Below are 22558 nucleotides of genomic sequence, written 5' to 3'. Positions count from 1 at the left end.
AGTGTTGATTTTAATGAGATGAGATGTTTTAGATTTTTACTAAAGGAGCATCTTGTTATCAGAGGTTTGACAAATGTGTTATAGGCTTTGCTCATTTAGCCATTTAATGGTGTGAACAGAGGGCTCCTGGCTTGTGGAGACGCATCTGGATGGCAGTCTCACTGTGGTCTGTCATAACAGCAACCCTCTGTGCCTCAATATACAAAGAAAACATACTCTGTGTGAGTCCGTTTGCTGTCCTTACACGTCCTTTAAGGACAACGAAGGGGAAAATGTAAAGAGATCTGAGCTTGACTTCTGGCTGGTTAATGCAGTCCCTCAGGATTATGTTAAGGTATTTCAGAGTCAGAAAGGTGCATTGCTCTTGTGACTTATAATGGTGGATCTAAAACACCAAGAGTGAAATCTGTAACTTCTAATAATCATTTGCATACTGGCAATTCAAATCAATGCAGCTATTTGCATTTGCTTGATGTTGGTGTGTACAATGGGTGGGGTATAAAATAATCTCTATTAACATTCAGTCAACAAGGTCAACTGTTCAATTTATTGACAATGCTTAGAACCTGCTCTTCAACATTGTTAATTCATCACCAACCTAAGTCTCTTGTGGCTAATCGCTGACTACACCATTTGCCCTGAGACCATATCATCATTAGAAAAATGCAGATGGGTTGTGAGACATGTTCATGGTATATCCCTGATACATATTGGGCATGCAGACAATTACTGAATTTGTGGAAATGTATATTTTGTGCTGAAATGAATTCATAGATGCAAATAAAAGAAGTTGTACACCACTTTGCTTCGGGAGTGCTTGGGCAGTCAGGGACCTATTGAGGCAACGTTTGTGAACAATGCTACTCTTTTGAAATGCTCTTTGGTATTAACAAGTACACAGCATATTTGTCCCATTTTAACGTTGTGCAAACATTTTACTGCCTGCCCCTTTGTTCAACTCCTGGTACTCCAGTCCAGTTAGTGTCAGCAGTGCACCTTTAAGCTGATTTACTAACATTGAACAATGAAGAAATCTACGCCCCCATTGTCCACATTTACAATGAGAACCATTCAATCACACGATGTAGACCTGTTTTTGGAGAACAATGATATCTAAAAATGTAGTTAACTTGGGTAGCTGGTATGTCCCAACTTTCCAGCATTTTTATGAACACTGAGTGTTAAGCAGCTCATTGGCAAATTAGTGAAATGGTCGTGTTGACTTCTCAGATAAGCTGCTCAAAACATCTTAAATCACAAATCTTATGAAAGTTATTTTTCCTTGGATTGGGGACAAGAACAGTGGTGTTTATGGCTGGTTTTATGCTCCTCTTCTTTCACCTTGTTAGACTCTGTGCTCCACCTCCAGGGGGCTTAATATTAATGTTCCACTCCATGTAGCATGAACACGTTAGTGGAAGAACACAAAGACAAAGACTTACAGAGCCATGGTGTTGGCACAGTCTTCACGCAGGTGTTTCAAATGGTCACATTACTTCTTCTTGTAGCTAAAAAAAGCTTTCTTCCTTTATGAGACTGTAAGTAAAAAATACAAACGATCACTTCCTGTTTTATTTCCTGTTTTATTTCTTGCTGTATGAAAGTTTCCATTTTCATACTTGCTTATCCTCTAGAGATATGTTCTTGTATTATTTTTGCACAATGTAGATTTGTTGAAACAATAATTACATTGCAGTTTAGAAATAAAGCTGCCTTGTATTTTTCAAATCTACATTACACATCCTGAAAAAGATGGCATGTGAAGCAGAATCTCTCTAAAAGCTTTTTTTTGTGTGTGTGTTTTTTTTTGTTTAAAGTGTCCTGATGTGAGTTGCTCTGAAATGAACTCAGGGATATGGTTGCTATGTTGCCAGAAAAAGGGAGACACAGATATTATTTAGGACGGAGTGTTGCGACTAACAGGCTGCTTTCACCGCCGTCCAATATCACACACACTTACTGCATTGCACACTTTTCACAGCTGTCTGCTGTCAAACACACACAGAGAGAAGGCTGTGGATGTTTACACGCCTTTCTATTTGCATAACACAATTTGCACAGACTTTATGATGATGTAAATTTAAATTTTCTTTAAATGGTGTCAAACAAATTACTAGCAGGTACGGCCAGGGAAAAGTTTATGCAGTACTTTTGGAAAAACATGGAACCTAATAAAAGTTTGCTTTATAATGTTAGAGGTTAAAGTTATTTTGTTTGGGTCTGTCTTGCTCTGTTGAGTCTACAGTGTTTCCTCATGCAGGTGTTTGTTTGCATCATCTGTACAACCACTGATAAAATGCTCACCTTTCAAGGAGCATGAAAATAGAGAAGCCAGAAGTGCTACAAGCATTACAGAAATGAGAAGTGGATTGATTTTTTTGTAAAGAGAAAAACATGATTTGAGTTGTATTTAACAATTGCTTAAATTTAAATTTAGCTTAATGGTAATGCAACACATTTAGACTGCAGTTTAGGCTACAGTAGATGATGTCTGAATCAGTGCTTTGGTTGGAATTCAAAGCTAAATCTTTCCTCTAACAGTACAGTAATGGGTCTATGAACAGTAAGAAATGCAATGATAACTGTAGCTCTTTTATGATTTTGCTAATTAGTCACTAAATGTGTTGTTTTTAACTCTAAAGCTAAATTTACTTCAATTGTTTGTCTTGTCAGTTGTTGACTATGCACGAAGTACTGTCATTATTTATCCAACAACATTTTAAGGATTTACACCCTTCAGCTGTTTAGGGTCACTATAGTTTAAGGAAAACTGTGACAACATAAAAATGGTCATTGCAGAGATGCTCGGCCCCCAAAGTCCAGAAGCACAACTGCAGCGGGTTGCATACCTGCATTTGTCTGTTTGATCTGTCTGTTCATGTGTGTGCTCCGAGTCTTCAGAGACTGAGATGGTGTTTAACATCAGTCTACAAAAACACAAGTGGCAGACATTCAGACTGGCTGCTTGGATGAGTGTCTGACATCACTGCTGGCTTTGGCAGGTGTTTGCACTGCAGCGTGAAGTCGCCCAGACAGAGACGAACTATATGAATTTACAATCAATGAAGGGGGGATGACTATTTTACAGGTACTACAGAATCCTTTCAGCAGTGACGGCTCTAACCAAAAGGAATGAACACAACTGCAGAAGTAAACATGTAAGGGAGTCTAAAGCTGTTTAAGGATAGTGTCTGTACAATTAGAGTTCGACCCCACCTAGTGGACAATCTTTCTTTAGGTTATAATAGAACATATTTTTGAATTTTGACACAAATCTCTTTTCACTGTAATTTTGTGCATATGCTCTGATTGATTGATAAATTCAAGCCCATGTGCCTGAATTACTTGGTTTTTGTATTTATAAGGATTTTAGTTTGAGAGGAAGTTTACAACACATGCCATATGTGCATAATCTGTCAATACTGCCCATTGACAGAAATTAAACTAAAGAGGCAGCTTTAAAATAAACCCATGTTGAAATGGCATTTAATAAATGTGATAAAAAGTTATTGTTTTTTTAAAGCCAACACTGTAAGGGTGCCTATTGGTGTATTAAGAACAGACCAATTAAACTGGTTGAATGATTGATTATAACTCTTAAACAGAAACCATGGAAAATGTTGCACTATAACTGAACGACAGGTGCTTTAACTGTGCAGCTGTACGGGTAGACTGGCTCTGCTGCCCTCACACTAAAACTGAAAGTGAAAGCTAACTCACCAAAGTTTTTAAAACTGTTCTACACTGATTTTGACTATTCTATACCCGTCTCTATAATGCAGCCTGGACGTTTTCTATTGCAGCAGAACCCCCCACCTCCCTGATCCTTTTCTTCTTCGTCACATATAAGCCCGCCTTTGCGCTTGCCCAAATATAAACTAAGGTTTTTGGCACTGAGACAGTCTGTAATGGGGAGGAGCCTTTGACAGACTGAGTTCAGATTAGGACAGACTGAAGGACAAACAGGCAGGAAGGAGGTGAACATTAAATCGACAACAGGTTCTGTTTCAAAATAGTGGAAACATCCAGCACATTGGATATTGTCTGCTTAAGGAACAGTAAGTTGTGCATGATTCTCTTTCATTTGAAGAGAAAGAATGATTTCTTTAAGTCGTGGTAAACAGCTGAACTAGACTAGGCCCTTATCCTAGGTTGTCCTTGTTTGTACAGAGCCACGACTACTTGATTTCTTCTTGATATCACTTTATATCTGAGATCTGTAGGCAAATGGTTGTCTTTATTAACTCATAACTTCAACATACAGTACTTCATAATGTTTGAACTAATAGAAGAATAAAAATGAGGTCCAAATGAGGTGGTTTTCATGATACTAATTATTGTGCAAATCTCTGTAAATCTTTTTTTTTTTTTTCTTATCTCCCTCCAACTCTACAGATGTCTCTGTCTCCAGCTGCCTCGGCCGCACGTCGTGTGTTTGCTGCCGCAGCACATTCGAGCCATGAGGGAGGAGGTGCGAGTCCTTGTCACACATACTGTAGCTGTGTTGATCATTAACTGAATGTCTGTAGAGATGGCAGCCTCCATGTTCATTTTATAGGCAATTTCAAACTCTGTGCTGCAGTCTTTTGAAGCTCTTTCAAAATAAAAGTTGTATTACTATTTATATTGTAAATCTGCTTAAGACTCTACAGAGACAGCTGCTATAATTGTTTTCAATTTCGAAAGTTCTTCAGTCATGTTCTATACCTGCCTGTTTTCCACAGCGAGGACCTGGAAGATCCTCACCTTCGTGTTGGCATTGCCTGGTGTTGGGGTCTGCATGGCAAATGCCTACATGAAGATGCAGGCACACTCACATGAGTCACCAGAGTTTGTGTCATATTCTCACCTGCGTATCCGCACCAAAGTGAGTCTCAGACTGTCGCGAAGCACAATTCATCAGAAATCAATGTATAGGCTGCATAGGATTTAAATGTGCAATATTGTTGTTTCTTCCAAAGCTGCTCACGTACATTTTCATGTGCAATATGACTTAATATCAAAACAAAGGTGCAATTTGTTGTATCCTTTTAATGTTAGTTACTGAACAGAGGTGAAAAACGCTGTAGACTGCACTGAATGCACTCGATTGTTCTAAAATCTTGTTTTCATCTCCCTCTCTCAGTAACTTTCTTTAAGTTTTAGGGATGCTTACGTGGCTCAATGTGATGGATTTTGTTGATTATGTTTAGATGAAGCACAGATAACCTGCTGTAGTATGTGCAACGACAATAAAGGCAATCTTTCATATTTAATGTAAATGTTTGCATTACACTAATGCACACTGGTCCTGGACTAGAGTATATTTCTGTTTACACTGCACCATGTGCATAATTATACTGAATTATCTGCAGTTGATCATGCACACAGAGTACCTGTACAGCTCCTCAGTTGCACCTTCTGTGTTTCTGTATTCATTTGAGATATTTGTATTATTCTTCGTAAGTTCCCCGTCAGCAAGAGCACTGCTGTTTTATAGCATCTCAGTTTTTTTTGCTCTATTTCTTTGCTGCATGTTTTGGCAATAGAAGCCTATTCTGATTCTGATTAAACTCTAATCACACAGATTATAGAATATATTTGTTTTCCCAACGCTGACTCTGTATTGTTATTCTTTAGAAATTTCCCTGGGGAGATGGAAACCACTCACTGTTCCACAACTCTCACACCAATGCTCTGCCTGATGGTTTTGAGGGCCACGATCACTAAAAGGATCGGTCACATTTCTCCGCTGTTTTCCTGTCTGCAGTGTACTTGGCTTGATTGTACTGACTGAGGGGCCAAGAGGCAGCGCCAACTACAAGTGCACCGAGACATAAATAAATACGTGTGTAATTATGATGAGTGACTTTTCTTTTATGTGTCATTTAATCAATCCTCTTTGTTGATATCAAAGTGTGTTTTTGAATCTAATTTCATAGACCTGGTTTTTCTCTTTCAAGTGTCACAGCTCTGCACTGCTCTATCTTAGGAAGACTTTTTTTTAAACTAAATCTCAGTCAGAATTGTTCCAATCCTCAACATGAGAGCTTTATATTGGATTAATTAAAGGCTCAGAAAGTCCATGTTTTTACTTTGCAGGAAAAATGAGCTGAAACGAGAAAGCCTGATAAAGCTAATCCTATTGTATCATGACTCTACTGCCACACAAATACTATTAAAAAAAAACCCTCAATGACTCACATCGATGTGCCAGAGGACGACGGTTCAGCACCATGAAACACACAGTTGTTTGATTCATTCCAACAGACTTTCCTGTTAATGTTCACTGAAACAAATTCTTAGAGAGCGCACCATTAACTCACTTCTTTTTAATGGATATGAGAGCAATCCAGTCCAAATTTGACTTTTCTTTTCGCTGATTTCAGCTGTGTGCTCATTCAAGTGTGATAAATTGTTGGTTTCTGAGAGAAGCTCCAGTTTATTGCCCTTTTCTTATTTCAAGAGACGTGAGGCAGAGAAGGTACACGACTAAATTGATTTGGATTTTGGGACTCAAAAAACCAAATGCATGTATTCTGATGGATATCATTCCTACAAAAAATACCTTTAAAACATGTCAAATATAAGGACATAAAATGCTGTGGTTTAGTAGCATTTGCATCCAAAATATGACAAGTGAAAAGAGATGACTGTTTTCGAAATGTCTGGAAAAAAAAAAAAGTTTGGGGCTCACAAAAATGACCACCCATAACATGTATGGCCTCCAGAGGACGAAGGATAAGAAAAGGTTTATACTGAACCAAGCAATAACTGTTTGACTGTCTGTGGAGTATTTAAAAGTCTAAATATAAACGGCTCATGTTAGCTAAAGCCACACAGTCGGGTTCATGTCGCACGTCCTGTAAACTCAAGCTGCAACAAAAAGAAAACAAGAGCCAAGAGACGTTCCAACAATATATTCAGAGGCATTAATGGGACAGTTGGAATCTTCCTATACGCATATATCTGCTTATCCATATGATCTCTATGTACAAAATAAACAACTGGCTCCGAAATCAACCCTCCAATACTTCCTGTTAAATGACGTTTACAATATGCAATGCAGACATTTGCTCGGTTTTCCTAATGAAGAAAACAAATTACAAATATGTCATCGGAAGTTTAAAAAAGAAAAAAAAAATATTGATAAACCATTTCATGCTGGGACACGCTACAGTTTATATTAGATTACATCAAAACTTAATAGAAATGTCTGCTTCCAGTTACTGAAAATAAATCAGCAGTCGCTGACTGGTGACGTCAGCTTGTTCTTGAAGTAACCATGCTGTTGTTTCAAAACATTTTTAGAGACTTTGAGCGAGCCTCAAAGTGGTCTTTAACTTCATCTGAATTCATGTCTCCATCACTCCACTCAAATGCATCCTCCCCGCTCAGCTCAGCTCAGCTCAGCTCAGCTCAGCTCAGCTCAGCTCAGAGCTGCTGTGGCCAGACTGAGTAGATCCTTTTTTAGAGTCTCCATACAGTCAGCCTCTCGGACAAATTTGGAAAGGCAATCACTGGCAAGTGAAGAGGAAGTGAATGTCTGAGGACAGTCCGTGCAGCCCAGCAGTACAGACAGGCAGGCCCGACCCAGTGCAGGGTAGCTGTACCGCTGTGAAAACCAGTACAGCTGTGGGAGGAGGGCAGCCAGCTGAGCTGCCGGTTTTAAAAACTGTGTTGAACTTGTCATCGAGTCCTTTGGTCCTAATCTTGACTCTCCAATGAGTGATTTGTCTGCAACTGATGCTGTGGTAACAGGAGCCACACTTTTGACTGTGTTATTCTCGACGGATGAACAGGTTTTATGTCTATCTCTCTGATTTGGTGAGCTGGTTGGCTTCTTTGGTTTCTGTCCTGCTACATTTTCTGTTTGCATTTCACATCCGGTCAACTGTAACTCAGATGCTCGTCTAGCCAAGTTCACATCAGCGGACTCGTGGCATTCTTGGTCCGCTTGAGAAGAAGACTTTTCAGCCCCGGTGGAACAGGACAGGAGGAGCGACACACAGAGACCCTCCAACTCACTCTGCAGCTCGGTCACCAAAAATCTGCACGCTCCGATCATCATCTCGCCCAAAGGTGTTTTCTGGAAAGCGAAGTCTTCAGTCGACGGATCGTCATTCTGTTTCTGGCAGATCCCAAGACCTTCGCAGACTAATTTGTCCAAAACCTGACACCTTCCTTTTCTTTCTTCTTCGTCTCCTTCACTTCTGTTTTCTGCGTCCTTCACAAAGCGACATCCGTGCAGATAATGCAGAACTGGTAGCAGCATACCGACACTGACATCTTTAATGCGGATGGGGTCCTCTGCACTAACCTGAGCCTCTCCAAAACCACCTTTTAACAGAGCCCTGAAGTATTCAGAGCCGACCCTGCCTGTCCCTTCATCCCCAGCCACAGCCTCCCTGCTGGCTGGGACCCGAGTCCCATCGTCCAATAGCAACAGGAGGTCAAAGTCGGTGACTCTGTACGGACAGATGTTAGTCAGGCGAGGCCTTTTAGAGGGGGGAGGTGAATCTCTACCCGTCTTATTGTCCGATGGAGTTGTATCCAGACTTAGAAGTTTTTTGCAAAGTTCTACTTTGCTGATACTCATCAGGGGAGACAGGCATCCAAACAGGAGGGAGAAGTATAGCGAGTGGTGCCGAAAAGTCAGGCTTGAATTCGAGGAGTTCAGCCACTCAGAGGGCAACTTACTACAATCAGCCGGGTGGTCTTCATTTTCATCATCTTCATGGCAACCAAGCGGCTGTAGAGCCAAGAGCAGCCCCCCACTGTCCAGGAGAAGTTTCTTCAACAGGGACTTGTTGCTGTTGAGAAAGAAAAAAAAAACATTGAAAGAACTCAAGTCTCTAAGGCCGTCACCTTTGTACAACAGAAATCAAGACAGTTCTTTTCACTGCATGTAAAAAGAAATGAAAATGTTCAATAGGAATACGATCGACCAAGTAAAGGACGACCACTATGAACCAATCATGACGTAGAATCTCATAATGGAGAGGTACCACTCACCTGCTGATTAACGGCAGCGACAGAGCACAGTTCATCTTGTCCGACTCCGAGCCTGACAGCGCTATGTGGGCCAGAACCCCGGATCCAAATCCAGACTCACACTGGACTCGCAGATTATTAAGAAGAGTATCACCTAGAGAATAAATGAAAACATAACAATATTAAACTGGTTCTGATCAGAAAAATGGAAGATTTTAGAGTCTGACCTTTTAATTGATACAAACTAAATCAGAAAAAACAGATTTAATAATTAAACAATGATTACAATATTACTAATAATACAGTATTCATACATTGTGAAAGGTTTAGAAGTTTTTAAAGGCAATAAGCACCTGCAGGTTTTGCTTTCACAGCTTTAGTTAGACAAAATAAGTCCACCTCTAATTTATACACAAAACGACGACACGCCGAGCTCTGTGTCTTACCAAGTTGCTTGACTTTGGCTTTCACTCTGCCCGTCTGCTTTTCCTCTCCCACTATTCCCCGCTCTCTCTGACAGAGGAAGTGGTGAATCAGTGCGACCGAACCGGTGCGGACCAGCGCTTGCAAACAGTTTGGGTTGCAGCTCAGCCTGCAGAGCATCCGGAGGCACCTGCTGCTGGGGTCCTGGTGCTCGGTGAGGTAGTGCAACAGGCCGGTCATGACTCCCGAGCTGACCAGAGCAGCACTCGGATCTGAGGCGTGGGAGAAACGGGACAGCAGCAGCAGGATGGGGGATTCGGGCGTCCAGGGTTCAGGGTGGTAGGGGTGGTGGTAAACCATAGTGCGGGACATAGAGGGAGGGGTATCTAGGTTGAACTTAGTCAGACTAACAGCTGACTGAGCACACTGCTTCCTCTTGTGAGGAGAGGAGAATTTGGATGGAGAAACGGGTGTTTGAGTTGTTTTAGAGGGAGAGGAGGCGGTGGAGGAAATGGGATGTGCATGTGGTGTTAGTGTACTGGAAGGTTGAGGACTAGGCGGAGCTGGATCGGGGATTTTCAATGTGTTTGGCATTGGCTTGGCTGAAGACGACACCTTTTTAGAGACTGAAGAGGCAACAGGGTTGGACGAAGAGTTTTTAAGGGGGGGGAGGGAATATGGGTTTGGGGAGGAGGTTTGAGGGGACGAAGACGCCGGGATCTGAAGAGTCCCCCATTCGCCTTCGACACCAGGTGAGTCCAGAAGGTCTCCCTCTGAAGAGATCAAACCCTCAGACATCAACCAGGACCTAAACAGAGAACAATCAGAGTGCAAAGGATCAATAAAACAGAGAAAAATTGGGATAATTCCTCATATTAAAAATAGATTTATTGAGAAACTCTAATTTTCTTACCTGAGGCTCAAAAAACTTGAAGAACAAAGACCATGCTCTTTAGAAGCTTCTTCTTTCTTGTGGCCCTCGGGAGGAGGAAAGTCGAATGATTCAAAACATGTCGAGGGCAGGAGCTCAGCGGGAGACATGCTGGATGAGACGTTGACGTCTGTCTTCTCGGCTGTTTGTTCTTCGCCTCTGCTGAGCTCCACCAGCCGTGCAACAAGCAGAGGGACCAGCCCTAACTCTTGCAGCTGCTCCATAGCAGATTCATCAAAAACAAAGTCCACAAAGGCCAGGATGGCTAGCCTGGACAGGGGGTGACTCTGATGGGCTGCCAAGAAGCCAATTAGTACCTCTAATCCATTGCTCTCCTTCACTTTGGCACGGTTAACCGCCTCTTTGCAGCACAAGCACAGCGCCTTAAAGTAGACTCCCGACTTCAGTGGATCTCTTTTGACCTCCTCAGTGAATTTCTTAATGGCACCCAGTGACCCCACAAGGGGCCGCAGGCAGCCTTGGGAGCACAAGTTGGCCAGCGTTTTTAGTGCCAGCTCCTCAAAAGGTTTCACAGACTCCGCTGTGGCCATAACGCCAAGCTGAGCGAGGACTCCAGAGCGGGATACGTCCCTGGCGCACTCAACACCACAACCCCGGGTCAGCTCGTGAAGGGTCCTAAGCGCCACCCGCCTCAGCCCCTGGGGATATTCTGGAGCAATGAGAGGGGCGAGAGCAGACAAGGTCCCTTGGGTGAGCAGTGACAGGCGATTAGAGGGTGTGTCTGAGAGGTAGAGGAGAGCACGGGCAGCTGACTGAGCGCACTCCAGTTTCGGGCAGGAGTCTTTGGGTGGAGCAGCAGTGGGGGACGACGGGGCAGAAGAATGAGATAAGCAGAGGAGTAGAAGAGGAACACCACCTGTTAAAAAAAATATTTTAAAAAAGGAGTATCAAGAAGAATCCGGGGAATAACAAAACATCTCAACAAAGACATTTCACAGATGATATAAAAAGTTTCTATGGCCATACACACTACTGTAGAAGATTCTGCTGCTCTCCGAGTATAAATACAGTATCACATTTCTTAACAGACCTGTCCATTACTCTAAATCTTACCAGCAGAGTGGATTAACGCAGAGCTCTCTGGATCCATGGCCAAGTTTCCCACCGCCCGGGCAGCTCGATTCTGGACAGTCACCTGTGCCACATTTCTCTTCAGGATCTCCACTAAAAAAAGTTTTTCAAAGGTTACGTGATGTCACGTTTTGATTAAACGATTTGATTTCATCAACAAAAAAAAAACTCCTTTCAGGAATATATTACGACCACTTACCTACAATACCTATTCCATCAAGTTTACGGACCTAAAGTGGCAGACATACAATGTGAGTGTTTTAATGTAGGGTTTTAAGAAAAGAGCAGACTTTACATTTTCAATGACTACTTTTGTTCTTACCTCTATACGAGTCTCCAGCTCAGTGCAGCAATTTGCCAGGATGCTAAGAGCCAGGTCCAGAGTTTTTCTGGAGCACTCTGGTTCTTTGAGAAGGTCCAGGAGAGGCTGGAGACCACCTTGAGTTCTGAATCTTGCAATGCCAGCCTTGTCACCTTTGATGTGCTTGGTCCTTATAGCAACCAGCGCTTTCCACTGAGAGACTGTGGCCCTCTTATCCATATCTTTGCCCACACCTGAGTCACACTTTCCATGTCCCTGATGTTCAGCCCCTGATTTGGGTTTGGAGAGATGAGCCAAGCACCAGGTCAAAGATGACTCTGGTGATGGATTCCCTTCTTTGGAGGTTATTCGGGATTGTTTCCAGTCACCTTGAACAGGTGATACATCCATGGTCCTCTGCCTTGAAGGCTACTTGTTAAGTTACTTAAGTTTTCTTCCTCTCAGTTCAGACAGGTATTACAGAAACACTGTCACGCATAGAGAGAAATGCAAATAAATCTAATCACACGTTCTATCATGTTGAATTATTACTACAGCTTTAAATGTTTCCCATATGATTTTTCTTTTCATTTTTTAAGTTTCCAAAAAATGATGTAGTCAAAAAAAACAAACAAAAACTACAGATACCATGGAAGAAGAGAGTTGTACCACCTGACGCCGCAGTCGCCGACGGGAGATGGAGTTCCAACAGCTTCGGTCCACTCCCTCTAAAACAGGCCTACATCGTGCGAAGGCCTACCTAGCGTTATTCTACGTGATAGACGTGCCTTGTTCTCAATAAACCATGTGTTTACACATTGGAGGACGGATTTAAGTTCCTTTTGATCCATGTTTTGTTACCACTGGTCGAATAATTTTGTTGAAAAAAAATTGCAATCGCCTGTGTTAGCCGCTAACGCCATCTTTAGCCAAACAACAAAACAGGGGCGAACGAGGGAGGAAGCAGGGAGTTAAGAGGTGGGGCGGTAGACATATCCTGGGACTTGTAGTTTAAATTTGCTGCTTTCGCATATGCTTTCAAAATGTCCTCCTTTAAAAAACTACATTTCCAATAACAACGACAAAAGGGTAGCCTATCCTAAAAAAGGTCGCAATGTTCAGGGATTGTAGTTCAGTTCGTACGCCAGATAACCTAATTGTCAGACCTAAAAATCCAAACGGACTACATTTCCCATGCTGCTGAGGGGCGTTGTTTTAGTCATCGTTTTATTCGATGCGTGAGGCCACATCGCTGACTCTGAAAGGTTGTTAAATTCCCCGGTAGATACACCGCTTGTGAAAAAAATAACAACTTGGACTTTATTTTTTTCGATTTAACATAATGGAGGTAATCGAGACAATTGTGATACAAAGCACTGAAGTGGAGGGAAAGGAAACGGTGGTGTCCAGTGTGGACACGGATAAAACCAAAGCAGGTTTGTGAAGTGAACATTTTATCTTAGTGACATCGCATCAAGCGAGGAGGGCATTAGTCATACAGTCTGCTGTGTGCGCAGTCTCTGCTATGATCATCGCCATAAATTAATTAATTGTTAATAATGAAACTGATCATTAAAACGTTAAATTGACGTTTCACTGAGATAATGGTGTCAAAGATTATCATCTCTAAAAACTTGTAAGACATTCAGAAGAAAGTCACATTTATTTATGCACATTTATTTCCCCTCTAGAGTTTATATGGACACTGCAGGCAACATGGCACCTTGTCAATACCAGACTTGAAATGGACCCAGCTTTTGACCAGCCAGTATGCAAGAAAAAGAAACTTTGGGAAATGGTTGCAGAGAAAGTGAATGCAAAGCTTAGAGAGTCAGATGCCACTGATGTGGCTGTGAAAGCATACGAGTGTGATCTCAAGTGGAGAAATGTACTGGCGACGTACAGGAGGAATGCTGAGAGGGCCAAGAGGCTCGGTGCAGCCAGCGTCCACTGGGAGTTCTTCAGCGCCATGCATGAGGTTCTGGATAAAAGCAGGGAAGAGATTGAAGCCCAACGAAGGGCCAAGCTCAGTGGCACCAGAGTAGCTAAAGCCATAGCAAGTAAGAGGTTCACCCCTATCCTCCCTACACCTCCTGCCACAGCTGCTCCCTGTGCTCCCAGACCTCCCCAGGATGTCCTACAGCTGTACATGGAGCTGCAAGAGAGGAAGATGAACATGTGGGCCCAGCAGAAAGACCTGGAGGAGAGAAAGATAGAGGCCATTAACAACTTGGCACAGGCCATCTCCAGCCTGGCTCAGAAGAATAGCACCACAGATGGACATTAGGGCCAGAAGCAATTATAAGGATATCTGAACTTCTTTGTGCTCTTACCAAAGACTTTTTTTTTTTACAAAGCTGCACAAGAAGAGAAAAAGAGAGTGTTTGTTGTATACGCTGATGGGTCATGTTGACATACAGGTTGGATGATATTTCTGCTTAGCTTTTTTTTTTCCACCTATGGCAAAGTAAATGTTTCAAAATGATTAGTTCAGACAAAAAAGCAGGACCAAAAAAAAAAAACGTACTCTGGGTGACTCCTGTTTGAACCACCATCAGGTCTTTAAAGGGATGGTTTTCTGTGGATGCTCCAATGGATGAAATTGTGTAGAATAGTTTGCTGTCTAATACAGCTACCCTACCATCACTGTTCCAGTTTTTTTTATAACATTTACATTTAAGAATATCTGGTAGACCAGATTATTTTATCACAGGTACAAGATTGAAACAAACAACTAACCAAAATTACATGACATGATTATTTTCATTGTTAAATAATAACAGTGTGTAGTTATAAAATAAACATAAAACACATTGTTAGTCCTAAGGTGTCAAAAACATTTTCAAACAAAAGCTTTCACTTTTTATGAACCAATCTGCATGTTTTGAGACAGTATTAATAACTTTACCATTTGTGTCTGTTAAACAATATGCATAAAATATTCCCTTTGTAAATGTTTGCCCTGTCCCCAAATAAATATTTTGTCATGGACATTTTTTTACCAAAAAGAACTGCAGCTTTTTTTTTATCATGAGGAACCAAAGGAAAGTATTTGCTTTGTGTTTGGTCTCAACACTCTAAAGAGTTCTCTGACTTCTTGTGGTGACAGTGAGGAACTGCAACATCTTTTTTGCAGCAGCAGCAGCAAAAAAAAAATGAGAGCAAACAATATTCATGTCACGTTACAACTCATTTAAAAATATTCTCCAAGATGACACGAATGAAAACAGCAGTGTTGATAAATGTGTGAAGATACATTTATTTGAGCTTAACAATGAGCTCCCGTCCAATGATTTCAGCAAACTCTACAGAAATTCTTTTTACTGCTGCTGCAGCGTGGTATAAAATATCACCATAAATAAAGATTTGTTGCTTTTATAGACAATGCGTATGTTTGCTGTTTTATAAACTTTAATTTCTTTTAGAAATAAATTAAACATTGATTCGATAAACTGATGAACCAATATCAGTCCAAGAGTCTATTTTAGAATGATAGTTGGATTAAGTTTTATTTTCTAAACTAAAATTTAAAGCAGGAGTTGAAATAGTTCTGGACACATAAGACATTTCTTATTCTAATGTACAACCCAGATTAAGTGCTGTGAGTGTCATGTGCAGACAGGCCAAACTACAGATTCTGTCAAAATGATCCTTTATTCTACAGAACTGTAGACTTACATCCATAAACAGAAGATTTTTAACAGCTCTTAATCACATCATATGTTTCCAGAATCAAAGTTCTTTAACAACAATTGTGAGATGGCGTCACGTCTCTGTACACCCTCTTCATCTACCTCCCCCTCTGCCTCGCTCGATGCAGCTTCCTCCTTCTCAATTTCTCCTTGTACGACTTGTCCAATGTCCAGGAACACATTATGCAACACACAGGCAGTCAGCACAACAGCTCTGGCTCGATCATAGTTCCCAATATCCAGATATTGGAGCCTCTGAAATCTAGCTTTAAGGTTGGCAACTGCCTGATCCAGTATGTGAAAATGCCCCTCCAGCGTCTTGTTAAAGAACTCCTCTCTTGGTCCGAGACTTCCTGAGAATGGAGTTAAAATTTGAGCGGAGAGCGGGTAACCGGCTTTGGCCACGAGGCAGGAACCAGAGGGCATCATTTCAGGATGTCCTTTGAGTTTGTCTCTCAGGGCGTTGCCTCTGTCCTCGTCTGACCCTTTGCTGATTCGGCAGTGTAAGAACCGGCCATTAAAGTCACATACCAGCTGAAGGTTAAGCCAATAGTCGGCATAGGCCTCTGTTTTCATCCGTTTGAATTTAGGCACTGTGCTGTCCACGTTATGTTTCCCTATAGGCAGACGGATAGGGATGCTGGTGTGTCCCAACACTCCCAGGACAAGAGGGACCCCTTGCTGCTCCGCCATGTCTTGACTGGAAAGTGGAATAAGGGCCTCTACAGCCTCCGTGCCTGGAGGAAAGAGAAGAAACCCCCCTTTAAATACTTGGATACATTAACAACACAGCAGTGATCTCCCCAACAAATCTTGAACAAAAATTCTGGTCAACCCACCGACTGGCCATCTGATGAGCCTCTCTTCCAGCATGTTGATGCGCTCACAGAAAGAAAAGAAGATCCTGTGGATGTTTCCTTTCTCCAGGTGGAAACGGTGAGAGACGGACCGGTAGCTAACACGCTCAGAGAGCAGAGTGAGAGACAGCTGGACACTTTGAGACATTGATAAACAGGCCCGTCCTGCCATTCGAGTTCTGGATTTGGAGCTCTGAAGCAGGTCTGCAATGTGCTGATGAGAAAAAAACATTGAGAGAAATGAGTTACAAAGGGCAACCTTAAGGACTGGAAAATGTAAGACTACTTAAGAGAGACAATGTTTAATTTTGTTTTCAAGTGGCAGTTCTATTTCTAACATTATATACTATATATGGATATTTTATTATTGTAAGTACACGATATGTTTATCCATAGGTTGAATATTATACCTTAACTGATTTAGTGAAATTAAAAAAAAGGACATAACAATATTTGAGTCTTTGTGTGCACTAATATGATCTTGTGTCCTTGCTTGGATTGTTTTTTTACAGCTATTTTAGGAACAACAGTCTCAAGATTTTAAACAAAGTTTGAAACCTGGACTGCAGAGTTGTCTTCATGGGGCTCCGGGGTCTCTTCATCATCTTCTCGAAAATTGGAAGCTGTTGTCTGCAAAACTTGGGGCTGTACATCAGCCTGACTCTGAAGTAGATGAACGTATATTGTAGGGGGAGGTTGGGTTTTTATTCTTGATACCAGATCAGCCTCCAAGATCTCCTCCACAGCCTGATCGAGCCGCTGCTCCAGCTCGCCAGGAGACAGAGGCTGCCACTCGCGCTCCACTATGTCCAGCACGGCTCTGCCCGCCGATAACACACACTCACTGATGTCCATTTCCATGCATATAGTTAGTTTACAACCGCCAAGTCTATGCCAAACAAGAACTTAATCATTTCTGCATACAAAAGGCAAAGAGGTCAATATGTACGCCGATTTACTAATGCTAGCAAAATGCTACAAAACAATCTGCCTGCTGCTAGCCTGTTAGCAAATTAAGACGCGTTCAAGTACAGTTGGAAAGTTCGTAACAGCCATTACAATTCGCATTTAATTACGTTGGGTTGAAGCTGACGAGATTGTTTATTATTCTGCAAATCTGGAAATTAAACAGGGAGAAGTCAAAACTTCTGTAGTTTGGCATGCAAAACTGACAAAACTCACTTTCATTCCAAATTGTGATGTTTATATTAAAGTGCATTAATCAACTGAATAAAGAACCAAACAGGCCACGACAAAAGATGGTATCCACTCTCTTCGGTCCCACATAAACATCTGTACTGTATTATGTTATTGTTTATGGTAGTGACTATCTTTAGAGCAGCAAAACAAAAACAGAAGAAAACGTTTTAACAAAACCTGTACATATCATACTATACTTTGGAGTAAACAAATTTACCATGGACAAGAAAAGCATACAAAACAGCACAGTGCAAAAGGGTGAAAAACAGTTGTTTTTAATGTTTTATCAGTTACAAGTGCAACTTTGATCATGTCCCACTGTTTAACAGCCTCAATTTTTCAATGCGTTTGTCAACTATTTTTATTCAACACCAACAGAAAATAGTTTCCTGTTATAACTAATGGGAGATTCTTGTTTTCTTTTTTTTTAAATCGTAGTTTTCTGGGAACTGAGAACCATTGTTATACAATTTGAAGTTTGGATGTGGAGAGGAGTTTACCACTAATTCACCTTTTATATTAGGGAAACATTGTGCATTAAGGTATTCATGGTGTATAATACAACACAGTTGCAGCATTAACTAAGCCTAGTGGAGCAAAGATTGATGAATGATGAGTCAAATGTGCAGCCCACTACTCACAGGCACAGTCAGTAACTCATCACATGACCGACTACTTGTTTAACGTAAAGCGCTTTAGGTTTACAACACATCTCCAAGATGTAATGGGCTACAATCAAAAACCGGAGAGGAAGGTTGGTTAATCTCCACCTTTGTTAATAAGGTACAAATAATGAAAACAAATCATTATCAATTCATTCATTTTGATTGCTGCTTTGCCTGTGGATCATTTCATTTTCAACAACAGGTCCATGCCAGTGTTAACTTGTGTTGTAGGTACCCACAACTGAGTGCATTCAGTCTCAGAAACCTCTGTGAGCAGCTACAGTATGAAAACTACAACTACCGATACATAAAATACCAAGAAATGTTCATCTTAATGCCGGAAAACTCATCTGCCAAGTGAGTTCATCTATTTTGTTTTCAGATTCATGATGTCCAACATTTGTTTTGAAATACAGATAGTAACTCAGAAATTCACAAACTCCTAGCTATTGTCGTAACACATATTCAGGCCAAAGACCAAAAACATGTTAAATCCTAGTAATAGTTTAATAAAGTAACACACAAACATAAAAGCCTAAAAATGTCACACCTTATCAACTCCCACGTTTAAGCCAGCAAAATAAAAAAACACTAGTAAGGCAGCAGAACCTTACCCCAGAAAGAGACCAGAATCAATTAAATACGAGGTACAATTCTTTATGTTCAGCCTTAACCAATCCCATGGATGACTGACAGTGTCGTGACAAGTCCGTCAGGTATCTCTGAAGGGTCTTGTGTGAAATTATCAATTTATCTAGCATGCGTTCACCGATTTTCAGGACAAATGAATCACTTTGAAGCCCCCCACCCTGAAATTAAGCACGAGGGGAATCCGTGTTTGAAATAGTTTATGCCCATCTGAAGGTCTGTTGTCGGCAAGGAAAAACTCTCACGCTGAGGCATCTCTTCCCAAAAATCAACCCCTCCCTCCCCCCCTGTCCATCCTCCCTCTGGACCCCCTTTGCGTCGCTATCGTTTCTCTGCACCCTCCCTCACTGAACAGCCTGCTCGTTGGCTGTGCTGCCCGAGTCCTGGGGCTTCATGACGTCAGGGAGCTCTGGGGGAGTGGAGAAAGACTCAATCCTCAGCTGCTCAAATGAATCATCTGAGAAGACAGAAAGCCGCAACAACAAGGAAATATAAAGAGAGAAAGAGGATTAATAATCCAGAGTACTACACATCGCAGCACAATTCACTTCAAACTTAAGACTATGAATGGGCTGATGTGAGGTTGATTACAGAGTGAGGTGCTTACCACCCAGACGAAAAGCTAAGCCCACCGTGGCGGGGGCCTGAGGTCGAGCCGTTTGATTTGTGAAGCCACAATTTCCGAGACTTTGTCCGTCGTTAAGCATCACATCATCCTAGAGGAGATGTTTGGGAAAAAAAAGATGAAAGCAGTGCAGAGACAGCCGTTCATTCTCTGCACGTTTGTTTTTTTTTCTTACTACACACTGAACATTAACAGCTTTGAGAAGTCATGTTCAACATTTCAGAAGGGAACGAGGAGACACAGTTTGAACCAGACAAAGCTTGAGGTTACAAAATCCATTTTGAGTAAATTTAAGGTTGCAGTGAAAAGGAGGTTAAAGCTTTGCTTTTACATTTTTAATGTTCCGATAGTTATGTCGATATAGATCCAGCCCTCAATGAAAGGATATCTGAGTTTATGATTTAACATGCATAAACATTTGTTTTAAGATGTAAAAACAATAATACAGGAGAAAAGTTAAACCCTCACATTAATGATGCTGGCACCTTTGACACTTATGATGAATCGATGAGCAATTAACCATTTTAATGAGAAAACTAAATCTATACGCAAACAGATATTATAAAATCGACTAAACGTTGCAGCTCTTACTGGTGTACTGTAGTCAAAGAAGTAGTCACATTAATACTGTCACAGTTTCCTGTTGTCTTCTCAATCATTGAGCCTTAAATCATGAATTTGGATTTTATCGATAATAAAAACCATCTTAGCTGAATGTGACGGGGCCGACAACAAAACAAAAGCTCTAACTTATTGTCCAAGGTCCAATCCCTCCTTATGACACTGATATACTGGTAAAAAAATGGCATCCTTGGGATTTTTAAAAAGGTGCCCATAAAATAAAATGTATTATTAAGATGATGCTGAAATAAATAACTTCCAATAGACATGGTTATTTCTTTCGAAGGGAAAACACCATGTTTGAAAGACGTTCAAGTTAGTTTACCTTATAAAGCCTCTGATCTTCTGGTGGCCTCTTTAAAATACCTTCCACGATGCGTTTCAGTTCATAGACTGTGGTAGACTCTTTGGCATCTGTAAAGATGGTCGTCTTATGACGTCTGATCATTAGAAACACATCCTGAGTGAGATCATTGGACAGAGGAAAGAGAATGGAGATTATACATTGTAGTCCGACAGAAATGTTTTGTCATTACGTCAATGCTGATTTTTCAAAAACAACTTTGTAAACATCATAACATATTTCATGGTGTATTTGACATTATACTTCAAGACTTTCAACGCTTGGAGAAAAACTTGAGTTTTGTTAAATATGTCTGTTGATTTTAAAGGCATGTAAATATTAACCACGAGGCAGTTAAAGATCGATTCAAAAGTGTTAAAGATCACATCGGAAATCGGAGAAAGAATAGTTCACAATAATGTTGTGAGCGTCAGCAGCTGTAAAGCAGAGGTTTGGTTGCATCAAGAAGGCGTTATCATGGCGGCTGCAAAGGTCAAACCATTAAAAGAAGCAGGTTTCAAGCTCCGCTCGCCCAAACAAGAACAAGAGCCGAAGAGATTACGAAGTGCATTCATGTTATTATCAAATTTAGTAAAATAAATCATGAGAGTATCGTATTGTATTGTGAATTGTACCGTAAGTAAGTCATTACAGAGGAATAAAGTTCATCATAGTTGGAAAAAAATGGATCACAATCTATCTGTACTAGTCACTTTTTTAATCATCAACAGTAAGATTTAACCTTTGATTGTTGGTCTTCGTTTTGTTTTTCTGAAGTAAAACTTAAACAACACAATCCTAAATAAGCAAAAGCAAACTTTAATGAACGTTCACATAGCATTTCATGTCATATCTCGTGATAATGCAGTTTGGTTGAAGTAAAGTAAACCTAAATGCATTAAACTCCACAGTAGATGTCTAGTCTGTGAAAACATTTAACTGACAGATTCATACTGCTAAAACCTCGACAGGCAATAAATGTAAACAAAATTAAGTATTAGATTGTTTTTTGTACCAACATAAGTAAGCATGGCTCAGTTGTGCTTTAGTAGTGTTGGGTATAGTTAGGGAGTAAATGAGTCAGATTTAGAGTAAATGAAGTCCATCAGCTGACCCTGCAGCAGACTTTAAAGAGCCACAGCTGCTGCTTAGCTTCATGATGAGCTAGCCTAGCTTCTCATGACGCTAGCTTTTACTGAGATTAAACAGTTCGCTACTTTCGGGAACAGTTAGGTTGTGCGTTTAGGATTACTCAACACAGTTTAACACCCTGTGTTAAAATGTTGACGTAAACCTGTCAACACCATGCTCGCTTTTCTCGTTAATTCTGGCTTTAAACCAGCAGCTACTGACAACTTCAGCTAGTTAGCTTCTCTGCGGTTAGCCAGCCATTTGATCAAAAGAAAAGTTTGTTGAGTTGTCGCCAGACAAAGGAGCATCTTAATTTGATATGTAATGTGTTTGAACTCGCCTCTTTCAACATTCAGTACCAGTATTAGTAATATAACACCAGTGTCGAGCTATCGTTAGCTGGACTGTTGACGTTAACGACCGTTTGGAAGCTAATCCTCGATAGCATCGGGTTAGCTGAACAAAGACATCTTCATATTTTGGATGGTCTCTTTTATAAGACAAGTTTAATCATCCATCTACTGAGCTCTAACACTGTGTTTACAGAAAGACTTGGTAACAAACTAAATGAAGATATGGCCAGTCAAGGGGACATTACAAACTGAGTCTGTTTTCCTCACTCACCATTTCTTGCGGTAGGAAGAAAAAAACGCCTCCACTGCAACAGCGACAACTGTGAGATCACATCAACATCAGACAGCCGAGCCTGCAAGTCCAAAACCCTCCAGCAGCTGGCGCTAGTGGACCCTTCTTCTTTTAATCTGCATAGAGGATTTTAACCAGACGGAGGATAGTCGCCACCTGCTGGTTAACATCAGTGTTACAGAACCGTTTGCTACAAGTTTTATGGTGTTGTGACAGTGGCTTTATTTTCAGGTCAATTGTTTGTTAATAAAGCTATTTAATTAACAAATGTTTCACCCATTGAGCTGAGTTTTACATATTTTGAATGAATCTTTACAAATCAGGGCTGTAGTCTTGTTCAGCCACTCATCTGTCATCGAAGTGTCTCTGTAACTTATCTTTGCACATCTAAAGTGATCTGAGGGTTGTAGA

General features: G+C 41.0%; 5 protein-coding genes across 5 annotated transcripts; 2 read left to right on the top strand and 3 right to left on the bottom strand.

Annotated features, from left to right (window-relative positions):
* The first annotated feature begins 3913 nt into the window (after positions 1–3913).
* Positions 3914–5841, top strand: cox6a2 (cytochrome c oxidase subunit 6A2). The gene is made up of 4 exons (XM_079365341.1): positions 3914–4058; positions 4396–4471; positions 4725–4867; positions 5620–5841. The coding sequence occupies exons 2-4, from the start codon at positions 4396–4398 to the stop codon at positions 5707–5709; spliced, it is 309 nt and encodes a 102-aa protein (XP_079221467.1). The 5' UTR covers positions 3914–4058; the 3' UTR covers positions 5710–5841.
* Positions 5842–6884: 1043 nt separating this feature from the next.
* On the bottom strand, positions 6885–12745 carry armc5 (armadillo repeat containing 5). The gene is made up of 7 exons (XM_079365337.1): positions 11742–12745; positions 11619–11649; positions 11402–11512; positions 10310–11204; positions 9420–10204; positions 8995–9127; positions 6885–8792 (listed from the first exon to the last, which is right to left on the bottom strand). Exons 1-7 carry the CDS (start codon positions 12129–12131, stop codon positions 7409–7411), a joined length of 3729 nt encoding a protein of 1242 aa, XP_079221463.1. The 5' UTR covers positions 12132–12745; the 3' UTR covers positions 6885–7408.
* Positions 12746–12925: 180 nt separating this feature from the next.
* LOC306837606 (uncharacterized protein) lies at positions 12926–14731 on the top strand. Its single transcript, XM_079365339.1, has 2 exons — positions 12926–13156; positions 13412–14731. Exons 1-2 carry the CDS (start codon positions 13063–13065, stop codon positions 14005–14007), a joined length of 690 nt encoding a protein of 229 aa, XP_079221465.1. The 5' UTR covers positions 12926–13062; the 3' UTR covers positions 14008–14731.
* A 624-nt stretch (positions 14732–15355) lies between these two features.
* LOC306837605 (putative nuclease HARBI1) lies at positions 15356–17416 on the bottom strand. The gene is made up of 3 exons (XM_079365338.1): positions 16828–17416; positions 16252–16483; positions 15356–16149 (listed from the first exon to the last, which is right to left on the bottom strand). The coding sequence occupies exons 1-3, from the start codon at positions 17128–17130 to the stop codon at positions 15437–15439; spliced, it is 1248 nt and encodes a 415-aa protein (XP_079221464.1). The 5' UTR covers positions 17131–17416; the 3' UTR covers positions 15356–15436.
* Positions 17417–17728: 312 nt separating this feature from the next.
* elob (elongin B) lies at positions 17729–22275 on the bottom strand. The gene is made up of 4 exons (XM_079365340.1): positions 22127–22275; positions 20354–20488; positions 19390–19498; positions 17729–19239 (listed from the first exon to the last, which is right to left on the bottom strand). The coding sequence occupies exons 1-4, from the start codon at positions 22127–22129 to the stop codon at positions 19127–19129; spliced, it is 360 nt and encodes a 119-aa protein (XP_079221466.1). The 5' UTR covers positions 22130–22275; the 3' UTR covers positions 17729–19126.
* Positions 22276–22558: the final 283 nt, after the last annotated feature.

The sequence above is a fragment of the Symphodus melops genome, assembly GCF_947650265.1.
Source record: "Symphodus melops genome assembly, chromosome: 17".
NCBI lineage: Eukaryota > Metazoa > Chordata > Actinopteri > Labriformes > Labridae > Symphodus > Symphodus melops.
Note: the sequence above shows the minus strand (reverse complement) of the source record. Positions and strands in the feature narration are given on the sequence as shown.